Source organism: Triticum dicoccoides, chromosome 3A (assembly GCF_002162155.2).
Source record: "Triticum dicoccoides isolate Atlit2015 ecotype Zavitan chromosome 3A, WEW_v2.0, whole genome shotgun sequence".
NCBI classification, from domain to species: domain Eukaryota; kingdom Viridiplantae; phylum Streptophyta; class Magnoliopsida; order Poales; family Poaceae; genus Triticum; species Triticum dicoccoides.
The window spans coordinates 571,453,344-571,465,888 of NC_041384.1; the positions used below are offsets into that span (position 1 = coordinate 571,453,344).

The 12,545-nt window shown below is 44.2% G+C and overlaps 2 protein-coding genes across 2 annotated transcripts; both read left to right on the top strand.

Annotated features, from left to right (window-relative positions):
• Nucleotides 1–3,075: 3,075 nt before the first annotated feature.
• Nucleotides 3,076–5,149, top strand: LOC119269257 (probable serine/threonine-protein kinase PBL23). Its single transcript, XM_037551054.1, has 5 exons — nt 3,076–3,382; nt 3,475–3,656; nt 3,754–3,943; nt 4,024–4,415; nt 4,507–5,149. Exons 1-5 carry the CDS (start codon nt 3,118–3,120, stop codon nt 4,810–4,812), a joined length of 1,335 nt encoding a protein of 444 aa, XP_037406951.1. The 5' UTR covers nt 3,076–3,117; the 3' UTR covers nt 4,813–5,149.
• Nucleotides 5,150–8,704: 3,555 nt separating this feature from the next.
• Nucleotides 8,705–12,035, top strand: LOC119269258 (pentatricopeptide repeat-containing protein At1g61870, mitochondrial-like). The gene is made up of 2 exons (XM_037551055.1): nt 8,705–9,954; nt 11,678–12,035. Exon 1 carries the CDS (start codon nt 8,767–8,769, stop codon nt 9,937–9,939), a length of 1,173 nt encoding a protein of 390 aa, XP_037406952.1. The 5' UTR covers nt 8,705–8,766; the 3' UTR covers nt 9,940–9,954; nt 11,678–12,035.
• Nucleotides 12,036–12,545: the final 510 nt, after the last annotated feature.

Below are 12,545 nucleotides of genomic sequence, written 5' to 3' on the forward strand. Positions count from 1 at the left end.
CCCGTCCCCGTCGCCGCCCCAGCCCGTCGCTGCCCCCGTTCCTCGCATCGCCGGCCGTCGCCCCGCGCTGTAAGATCGACCACCCCGGCCCCCTGCCGCGCGCCGCCGGCGGCCTCACACACACACACATGTACACACACACACAAACAGAGACATATTTTTCTTAATGATTTTTTCTGTTTTTTAGTTTTTTATACTTTTAATTTATATAAATGTTAGATTAATGTCAATTGTTAGATGATTATATATATATATATATATATATATATGAATGTTAGATATTAATGTCAAATGTTAGATGAATTAGATAGAAATATATGTTAGATATTAATGTCTAATGTTAGATGAATTAGCTAAATATTAATGTTAGATGAGTTAGTTTTTTATACTTTTAGTTATAGATGAATTAGATATATTAATGTCAAATGTTAGATGAATTAGATATATTAAATTTAGGTATATGAGATTTGATTATCTAATTAAAATTTTACTATATATAGAACTAGCTACTTTATTTTTAGAAAGAAAATTAATAGAACTAGTTTATTTTTAGTAAGTGGTTAGTTGAATTAGTTGAATTAATAGAACTAGCTAATTGAATTAATTATTTGAATTAATAGAACTAGCTAGCTAGTAAGTGTTTATCAATTAATGTTTCAACTATGAACATAGGAAATATCGTCTGACAACGAAAACGATTTCGTTATGTGCAAATACTGTGAAGATGAAAGCGGCCTGTGCGACAAAAATTTCCTAGTTGATGATAGGCACTTCAGCATCAAGCTGGATGAGACCTTCGAAGTGGATACAATAAGTCACAACGACAAGTCTTTTCCTGTAATTAAGCATGACTTATCCTTCATTTGCTTTAACTTATAATTTTAAATTTTCACTATTCTACTAGCGTATCCCTTGTCATGCAAGAATTTTTGTCTTGGATAAGATAGGTTTCAGTCCTAACAAAATTATGGAGGTAAAGAGAGTTTAGTTGAAGACCGAGCATGGTTATACCTTGGACGTCAAATTATACAATGAAGACACCTACACCCATTTTGAATGCAAAACTCGGCAAACACTATGCAAGGCTTATGCATTTCAGTCTGATATGGTTATCACCTTTGATATTCGTCCGGAAGATGATATTGAAGGTAATAGAGACATTTGGGTCGATGTGCAGACGTCTCCAGTTCTACCATTATGTGAGTTTCTCAACCATATTTATGTCTTTGATATTGTTTATTAAAAAATAATTGACAACTATTTTTTATTGACATCTTATTTCCATTCAAGCAAACATGTCCGGCGCTTCGTAGACAGGATCGTCCACTATCCCGGGGTTGAACTAAACTGCGAAGAGACAAGTCATTATGTTTCATGGCTTGAGGATCTTGATGATGTCCTTAATTTGAAAATCTTAGTACTCAAAACGTGCGACCAATAGTGTTCATATTGAACTACGGTCACATCTATTTAAGCATGATGGTAAGTTTTTTACTATTTGTCCTCATTGCATCTTTTGCATAATTATTTTTTAAACTAAACTTCATTGCTAAGTATATTACTATACGATGTTCTTCTACAGGGACTTCCGATGATAGTTGTGCCTCAGTGGATCGAGACTAAATGTCTCATGTCAATCGTTCGCTTGCGGCCAAGACATCCTACAACGCACATGAGTGCATTCAGGATTTCTAAAACCGAGGAATGCTTAATAGTGAAAGACTGGACCAAAATTGTGAATGATCGCAGAGAAGTACTAGGGGGCAACAAACAGAAGCGCATCGCATGATTAGGAGACAGGTTCATCTGCATGCTTCAATATAATGAATCGGGATTTCTACACATGTTCTATGCTATTTTACCTGAGAGAGAGCAGCAGGAGTGATTAGCTAGTTCATGCTCTTAATTAGTACTTGTCCTCTCATGTCTTCGTCCTGAACTTATTCTCAAAGTGATTTGTGCTTTTGTGGTCTTATGAACGCTTATAATCTCATGACCTTGTTGAACTCGATGATATCTTAGAACGATCCATGCATATATATATCCACTAATCCGCGGTACTTTCACCTAGTGATTTAACAACTCATTATAATGTAAAAACAATCTCTAAATTAAATAAAAAACACAAAATTAAAGGAAAAATAAAAATAAAACCAAAACACCCCCAATCTTTAGTACCAGTTTGTGTTACGAACCGGTACTAAAGGTCTCCCCGCCCACGGCCCTAACACGTGCCACGTGGTGGCCCTTTAGTGACGGTTCGTGCAGAACCGGTACTAAAGGCCCTTACAAACCGGTGATACTGCCTTGTTCGGCACTAGTGAATCTAGGTTCTTACAATTAAATTCATGTGTGTTCAACAAGATTCTAGTGAAATATGCATATTTGTCTCGAGATACCCTTGATTGCACAATCTGAGGCACTAGTTTTAAATGGCAAAACAATCGAACATTTCGGCGCATGTCGATGCTTTTGTTGTCCAAACCAGCTCCTTGGCGTCATTGCGCATTTGCTCCTCAGGGTGGGATTGGTACGCATATGAGGCCGGATATTCTTGTGAGGGGATTTAAGAACATAATCTCCTAAGAATATAACAAATGTGGATAAAGATCACAAGACAAGGAGTGCCAAATTGTTCAAAAAAAGAATCAACTTTGTGCACCATTTAATTGGAATACGGAGAGGTTTTCTCACGAAAAAAGTTATACAAATTTCCATGTAATTGCCAGGATTAGGTATTAGGCAAATGGAAATGCAACATGTAGTGAAAAATTATCAAAAGAATGGAAAACATTTGTTGGCCTTAGAATTTCCTTCTGTTTTTGAGGGGTCCCTAGAATGTCCTTGGTCGTCCCAGACTGGGCCTCAGCGGTAGGTCACCATGCGTCCTCTCCCTATTCCTGGTGCTAAAGCTGACGCCGTGGCAGGAACCGGAACCAAGAGCGCACACTTTGCCAAATTTGGGTCCTCGCCTCCCTAGGACAAAATAAGCTTTAGCATTCCCGTCCACAGATCCTTGTGCGCATGGCTGTTCAAGTATATATCCCAACGAATCGTCCAACCGGACCCCGCAGATCGGTACGAGGGTGTCCTCGGCCACTCTCGCGTCGATCTGCTATGGGGTTGTTGTCGTCCGCCGTGAGGAAATGTAACAGCAAGATGCTCCTCGGCGGCGGCTCTTCATCTCCGTGTGGTGTGCGCGGCAAGGAACAACCATTGACGCCCAGCAAGCACAAGCGGTCGAGGAAGAAGCGCTTCTGGAGGAAGAAGAAGTCCAGCAAGAAGTTCGGTTGCGTCCCCTGCGTCAGCCTCACCGAGCTCACCAGGCGCGCCGAGTGCGAGGCCATCGCCGACCTTGTCAACAACATCTCGGCCAAGTCAGGTAACCAAAATGACACTAGGATTTTACACTAGGCTGCCGATTGGTTTGATGCCGATATTTGACGTACTGCAACATGCGTGTGCGTGCTGCAGACGTTACCAGCCACGTGTACGCGGCCGAGGAGATCCTGCGGATCACCAACCATAACATCCCCAGTAGGGTGCTCACCTTCCGTGAGTTGTCCGCGGCGACCAACAACTTCAGCTGCGATAACCTTGTGGGCGAGGGCGGCTTCGGGATGGTGTACAAGGGGCACTTCAAGGACACCAAGGAGGTGACTACTGCAACAAGCCGATCAATAGTCTGCAGCAGATTGTATCATCATTTTCCCTTCTCATGTAACTTGGATGGGTATTATCTTTGTCACGTAGGATATCGCCGTGAAGCGGCTCGACAAGGAAGGGTTCCAGGGGAACCGCGAGTTCCTGGTGGAGGTGCTGATGCTGAGCCTCCTGAGCCACCCCAACCTCGTGAATCTGATCGGCTACAGCACCGACCTCGACCAGCGGATCCTCGTCTACGAGTACATGCCCAACGGCTCGCTGGAGGATCATCTCCTAGGTAAGCTGTTGCATGCGTTCGAGGTCGATTCCTTCCTTGTCGTCGGCTTGGCTGATCGATCGAGTCGATCAATGGCGCAGATCTCCCGGAGAACGCCAAGGCGCTCCCCTGGCAGACGCGGATGAGGATCGCGGTGGGCGCGGCCAAGGGCATCGAGTACCTGCACGAGGTGGCCAACCCGCCGGTCATCTACCGGGACCTCAAGGCCTCCAACATCCTCCTGGACAAGGACTTCAACTCCAAGCTCTCCGACTTCGGGCTCGCCAAGCTCGGCCCCCTCGGCGACGAGAGCCACGTCAGCACCAGGGTGATGGGCACCTACGGCTACTGCGCCCCCGAGTACGCCATGACCGGCAAGCTCACCAAGATGTCCGACATCTACAGCTTCGGCGTCGTGCTGCTCGAGCTCATCACCGGCAGGCGGGCCATCGACCCCACCAAGCCCACGGAGGAGCAGGTTCTCATCCACTGGGTAAGCAACTAAGCATATACTCACTCCAATCGAACGTTTAATCCAATGCAAATATTACTAATTACAAGCTCGAGACCACCTCTGTATTCAGGCGGCGCCTCTGATCAGGGACAGGAAAATGTTCGTGAGGCTGGCGGATCCGTTGCTGGGGAAGGACTTCCCGGTGAAGGGGCTGTACCAGGCGCTCGCCATCGCCTCCATGTGCATGCAGGAGGATCCCAGCAAGAGGCCCAAGATCGGCGACGTCGTGGACGCGCTCACCTTCCTCGCTGAACAGAAGTACTATCCTCAACGAGACCGGGAAGCTGCTCAGGCGAAGGGCGGGGACTGCAGCACTCCTCGCAAAAAGGACATGGTTTCTGAGATCAAAGCCGATGATGACATGAAGCAGCGATGAGCCAGACGACCATAGAATATAATATAATATAAGAGATGCATAAAGCAGGAGATGCAGCAGAACTATATCTCTGCCCCCCTCACATTTCTTGTGTACCGTACACCACATAGGCAGGATGTAAGAGCAGCAACGAATCATCTTGACTGATGATGCTGATTTGTTAGTCAAGGCCTCAAATTCCAGCAGCAAAAGCCAAGAGCTGAGCCGTCTATTCCTGAGCTGTTCCAAGGACTGCCACCTTCATTATTAGCTTCTAGATCAACATGCAAACATTACCATTTTCCATCATTCTGGTCTGCATGTAATCTAAAATCTATCCCGCCAAGGATTTGTGGAATTGATAACTCTAGTAGAACGTACTCAAAAACAAAAGGTGATCGAAGTTGCAAATAATTATTGGGTGCGATGAACCGTGATTGAATAATGAAAAGACTTCCAATTCTAGTCTCTCGTCGAATAATATAGAGAGCATTGGTCTCAAGAGAGTCAAGCTTCAAAAACTTTGACCAAGTTTACGGAGAGAAATTATCCGACCCACAATACACATTATATATCATACCACATTGTGAATCTAATAACAGTATTTGATTCGTTGATTTTGCAATCTAGATATTGATAATTTTCTCTAAAATCTCCGTCAAAGTTTACATATGTCGACTTAAAAAATGTGATACACACTATTTTGGGACGGAATAATAAGTAATGTTCATTTTTGTTGGGTGGGGATAATGTATTGTTAATATTGTCTTTTCTTTCCTATTTGAAAGCAACTGAAATTTACATACTCCCTCACTTCCAAAATAACCACAACACTTATTTTGAAACGGAGAAAGTATTTCATAAGAGCGAGAATTTAGCACAACTCTGAAGACCATCGCTAGCTCATGACAGACGGCTCATCACTATGACGTTTGCCGCATGCATCTGACCGCGCCTCCGCTAGCTACCATCACCATCAAGATCACATCAATCGCATAGGAACTCGTGGTGCCCACTTCCATTAGTTATTTTACAAGTTTGTGAAGTTCTGAAAAAAAACATTCATATATATATGGACACAACACATATATATACTACGTTGCAAGATTTTTAAATCCAATCTCAAGCACAACTTTATAAATATACAAGATAAACCTTTTTCTAGATACATACAGTAGCTAGTCAAATTTGGCCATGAATTCGGTCAATTTCCGCAGCTAGTATTGAATTTGTTATTTCTAATTTCTCTTGCTACATTTCAAGTTTGGATTTTTAATTTTGTAATGTTGCAACATGTTAAGTATTTAAACTGATTTTTTTTCAAAAGAAAAAAACATCGGAGCATCTCCCGTAATAGTCCTCACAACCCCCATGAACAATATTATGTGAAATAACCCTTCAAAAAGCTATTTGAGGGCTCCTCTACTTCGACAATCCACAAAATATGCCCTCATTTGCAGTAATATCTATATTCTTTTACAACACAATGACACGTAGGATCACCAATAGTTTTCCTTTCTTTCTTTCTTCATTTTTCTCTATCTAGTCCGCTAGTGCTTGCGACAAGGCCTCGCCTCTACCTTCTTGTCGCTTCCCAGTGGAGCCCATGATAGAAAAAACTCGGGATGGACAAAAGAGGTCACGAAAGACCTCTGGACGGGTGGAGGGGAGCAGGGAAGGGTGATGGAGGGAAGGAGGATGGGAAAGCGAGGTTGACAGCGAAACGATATATGATGCAACGGGGCCGCAGCGCGAAGCCACTACATGAGAGGTGGATGCATGTAAAATGATCTAGATGGACCTAGAGGGGTGGATAAGTCACTACAAAATCTAACCTTTTTCTTACCAAATTCGGTCTTTGCATAATATAATGGTGTGATAGCCTACATGAAGCTTGCAAGGTTAATGGTTCAAAGTAATGCACTAAGTGAACGAGCTCTGGTAAGAGAAAACCAAAGACATGGAAATACAAAGATGTATCTAGATATTCACTTCCTTGGAGGAGACCTAGTCATCGTTGGAAGGCGGGAAACCAAACAAAGGCTTTCTACACCAATGGCTCACATTATTCTCCTTGAGATATAACCACAAAGACAATTCTCAATCACTCATGATAGAACTTGGGGCGGCCTCCAAATCTTTACAAACGATGGGCTAAATCACAGCTTGAATCCTCGTCGATGCCTCCTACCGCCTAGGATTCTCCAATCTCCAAGAGTAACAAGATTGAAGGAGGAAAGCTTGATACTTGCTCAAATCAAGAAATCGGTTGGTCGAGAGAGAGATGGAGGTTGAATCTTGGCTAGGGTGCTCCTCTCTCAAATACCTTAAACTCAAGGAATCAAACATTTTAGGGTGGGAGAGTGTCAGGAGGGTTCTTCTCAAATCTAGAATGTTTTGGAATGGAGTGGTCAACCTACCTCCCAAAGGGTAGGTGACTTATGTAGTATGTGAAGAATTAGCATGTTTAAACAGAATTACATAAATGGACAATCTGGCTTGGAAGTGCTCGAAGAATCCAGCTGCAATGTCTAGCCAGAAGCGGCAGTCGATCCAGTAGGCAGCCACACAGACAAACATCAAGGGCATACAAATTATGCACCACGACTTCATGAGGCTAAGCGCACCTGAATAGTCCGGCACTTGTCATGTCGGGAATACCCCAAGGCCGATTGCAACCGAACAGTCTTGTGCTTGTTCGACTATTGAATCACCCCCGAGTGAGGGCAAAGATACAAACCCATGTTGTCTAACCAGAATTGGCATGCAAAGTCGGCCCGACTGAAATTTACCACTTGACTACCTTTGACCTAGGGTTTCTTGTGGCTGTCTATCTTTGGACTATTCGGCGGATATGTGAGAATTCAAGTGATGGTTGACTTGAGAAAATACTCTGCTACATTTGATCCCCTTCAATAGTGTGGGATCCCCATAACACAAGAATGAAAAGAAAAGCCACACTTTACTCTTCTTAAAAGCACTTGTCTTGGGTCTTTTTTATTTTGGAGGACGGCGATCATCGACACCACTTGCATAAGAGACTAAAATCTGTCTATTCACTCGATTAATGTATCAATCCCTACAATTTAATGTCATCAATACCAAAACAAACATTAAAGACCTAGATGCACTTTGGAAAATAATGATTGTATGTGAATATTTGTAGGGCTCAAGTAGTGGCCTTGAACTGGCAGTGCCAATGTTGAGGCCCTAGAGTTCTCTGGTGCTGCAGCTGGCGAAGGGTCATGGTGCGAGCTCGCCAGTGGTGGTCGCTACGAGCGTGGCAACGATGGCTTTTTTTGCTTGAAACGTGACCACGACGAGCTACAACAGTGGTCATGGCGAGCTATAACCGCACGCCTCAAATGCTGCAACGACGAACACAACGAGTTGGAACCGGGACCACAGGGGAGTCGTCGGGATGCTGTAGGGTGAGTCGGTCGATGTTGCGAAAAATGCATGCGGGGAAGACTTGCTAGAAATGGCGGGTGACGACGGCTACATCAACGGACGTCAGGTGATGCAACGGCTTGGTGCGCAAACTATGAACAATGTTCACGAGCTGCAAGCGATGGTGGCAGGCGAGAGGGTTCTACGACGCTGGTGCTGCCGAGGCCGTCAACACCGATGAACGTGGCCGTCGTGCCTCGCAAGGGATGCACCTTGGAGGAGAAGCATGCAGTCAGTGGTGGCGACTAGCCGACATGAGAGGATTTTTTTCTGTACGTGTTGGTGAGCAAGAAGATGAATCGAGGGAGAATCCGACGGCTACGGTAACCCAGATCAAACGGCTTGTCACGGCCCCGTTCTGGATCCTGGCCGGTCGGCCGGCGCCTATACTGCGAGAAAAGGGGAAATTTGCTACCAGGGGCTGACATATCGGGGCCACTTACAAGCGAACTGAAAGAAAGCTTTCTCGTTCTCGGTCAGAGTGTCGATCGTTCCCACTCGTAAACCCTAAACCCAGCCGCCGCCATGGCCGCCGCCGTCCGCCTCTTCCTGCGCCGCCGCCTCGCCACGGCCACCGCCACGCCTCCGACCCCGGCCTCCATCCTCAACCCTTCCTCCCCGACCACCCCGCTCACCTCGCGGCAGAAGACCCGCCTCGCCATCTCCCTCCTCAAGTCCTCCCCGCCGCCGCCCCCCGACCAGATCCTCTCCATCTGCCGCGCCGCCGCACTCTCCCCGAAGACCCACCTCGACCGTGTTGCTCTCTCCCTCGCCACCTCGAGGCTCTCCACCGCCCCGGACTCCCTCCGAGACCTCACGTCCTCTCTTCTCATCCCCCACCACGCCCACCACGCCATCGTGCTCTTTGGCCAGGCCGGCCTCCTCCCCGACGCCATCTCCACCTTCCAGTCATCCCCCTCCACCCGCTCCCTCAACGCCCTCCTCTTCGCCTGCATCGTCGCCGGCAACCACACCGAGGCCGCTCGCATCTTCCAGACCTTCCCGGACGCCCACCGCGTCAAGCCCAACGCCGAGACATTCAACTCCATTATAAAATCCTTCTCCGAGTCCGGCACCACAAGGTCCTTCTACTCGGTGTTCGATGAAATGTGCAAGCAGGGCGTGAAGCCCACTGCCACCACATTTACTGCCGCGATTGCTGGGTTTTACAAGGAGGAGCGCTTTGATGATGTAGAGAAGGTGATTAAGCTCATGAAGAAGCATGGTTGTGGCGAGTCACTGCAAGTGTACAATGCAAGGGTCCAGGGGCTGTGCAAGCTTGGCCGGAATGGTGATGCCAAGGCATTACTGAGTGAGATGGCCAAGAAAGGGACGAAGCCAAACTGGGTTACTTATAACCATTTGATTTATGGATTCTGTAAGGAAGGGGATTTGGAGGAAGCGAAGCGGCTGTACAAGGAGATGGGAAAGAAGGGGCTTGTTGGGGATAGTGGCTTCTATTTTACTGTCATTTTTCACCTTTGCAAGGCTGGCGATTTTGATACTGCCCTTGGTGTATACAATGAGATAATACCTAGGAACTGGGTACCCTGCTTCTCGACCATGAAGATGCTTGTGAATGGGCTTGCTGGGAGCTCGCGAATCGATGAGGCAAAGGGGATCATTGAGAAGATGAAGGAGAAATTCCCGGACAGGGATGAAGGGTGGAAAGAGGTAGAGGCGGCATTGCCTCAATAGAATCACCACTCACAGGTATTGTTTTCCTACTAAAGTGTTCTTAGAAACAATTACACAGCTGCAATTTGAGAATACTGATGTCTGAGTATGTTGCTTATTAAATTTGCCATTTCACATGTCATAAACCTGCAATATTACAATATGCATTATACAAGCTGTTCTATATCCTGAAGATGTTGCAGTTCAACTTATGGTAAAGTAGTGTCCTTCTGTAGGACCTTAATCTACACCATGAGGCTCTGCAACTGAGATGTTTTTCCGTTTCACTTCAGTATCTGTTCCTCTTGGTTTGAGTCCAGAATGAACTGCATCTTAGAGCTGTTTTTTCTGCGTTCCAGTGTTTCAGTCCTCTATAGGACATAATATGTTACTTTTCAGTAACATAGATTGCTTGCAAAAGGTCATAGTAATATAGGATTTACAAAATTGTTGTCAGTTAGCATATCCATGTCTATAAGAATATATATGACTGGCACAATAGTTGTGTATATTAGCAAGAACCTTGTATTCATTAGTTTGATGTATGTTAGTATAGGATCTGAAAGGAATTGGGGTGCTTCATTTATCCGGACAGCTGATCATGATTTTCAAATTTGTAAGGAAAAGGATGCACTCTATAGTAGATCGGCACTGCTTTTAAGAAATTGGAACTGTTTAAGTAGTACTTGTAATAACTGTGGAAAATTAATTAGATTATAGAGCGTGAGGTAGATTTTATTCCCCTCGGAGGTATTAAATCATACTCCCTCCGTCCCAAAATAAGTGTCGCTGGTTTAGTACTCCCTCCGTCCCAAAATAAGTGTCGCTGGTTTAGTAATTTTGGGACGGAGGGAGTACATAACTAATAGGAAGTTAGAGGCACACCAGGCAGACGATTTAGATTTAGAGTTTCATATTTTCTTTCATAACTGGTAGCATAAGAGAATGTTGACAGAAATGTCGAGACTGCAGAGAAACTCCTGACAATATTGAATGCACATCTTGAGCAGTGGGTACTTGACCCGAGTCAAACTACTACTAGTTATTTGAGAACCTTCATAGTTTTTCAAGTGGAGATTTGAGGTCATTACTTTGGTGATGATCTCCGCCATTGAATGGAATTGTTTGTACAGTGACCGAGTAGTACAATTTGTAACATTTGTATGTCATCTTGTAATCTTTTTGTGCTAAATTAAACATATCAATGGCGTCATCCCATTTGAACTAGTTTTCTAGTCCAGAAGAATTGTTGTGAACCACTGTCTCACCTTACAAAAGGTCAGTGCATAAAAGTTGCAAGTAATGTATTCCGAATAGGCAAACAGCACAAGAATCGTCTCTTCTGATTCTCTCCTTTTTCTTGAGAATGCCTATTATTATTGCTGATGGCCGGTGGCTGAGAGATTTTTAGCCGGATTAATTAAGTTAGGTTAATTCAGGAGTCTTAACTCAGGGACTTTGAAAATGTTCTAAATAAACCTTAAGAGCAAAGTTGTGAATCTGAGCATGTAAAATTCTGGTTGCAAGCATCTTGATTTTATACTAACATTTATAACAGTACGAGCATATGACCTGACAATTCTACTTCCTTTCAGTAAACATCAAATCTATAAAAGTATGCTTCATTTCAAGCCCCTGTTCCAGTTGAAAAACTTGATCATCATGTATCACTAGCATAAAATTCATTACATTCATTTTATGTGGCTTCGTATAGAGATGGGATATTAATGCACATTGCATAATTTATTTTGCTTTCCAGATGAAGACTGCGCTGGTCAGTGATTCAAATTGAAGTTTGTCGCTGAACGTCCCTTCTCAAAGTGTTTGTTCTTGCGTGCCGAAAATGTGGTTAGCAGTTGGGAACTGCAATTACATTTGATGGACTGTTCTAAGCACATGGAGCTTTGTTTAAGATGTAATTTTTCTATTAGAATATGCTAGTCCCAGTTGCTGTTATAAAATATCTCCCGTCAAAGAATTGTTGAGGCGGTTGTCAAAACCATGACCTTTGAGGTAAGGCACCTGTTCGATACTTTCTGGATACTCTGTTCTTTAGTATGCTCATGCAAGTTATAGCTTAATTTATTTATAAGGTGTAGGAGATAATAATAACCATACCTTAAGTGGGTATCCCACAATGGATACAGTGTGATCTGCATAGCTTGTCTATACATGGTCCAGAACTCGCACGAAAGTGAAGAGGGCAAGCAGTCTGCATGATTCTGTGATTTCTGCTGATTCATGTCAGTAGGTTACTAATGCAGCAGGGCCACATGCATGTTGTGTAGTACTACTTTCTTGGATTGAAGGCGGAATACCCCTGTATAACTGTGTTTAGCAGGGTGCTTTGCTGCTGTCTCCTGGAAAAGCAAAAGAAAGCTACTCCCTCCGTTCCAAAATAAATGACTCAACTTTGTACTAATTTTAGTACAAAGTTGAGTCATCTATTTTGGAACGGAGGGAGTAGAACGTAAACATTGTACACCTCAAAGAATATTCTTACAAACAACTTACATTATTCAGTCTAGGACCTAAATAAGTTTATTACAAGTGTACTAAAATTAGATAAATAGATTTGATACTTAGGTTCTAATCCATGAGATCATGCATTCCTTATCACGAAAATG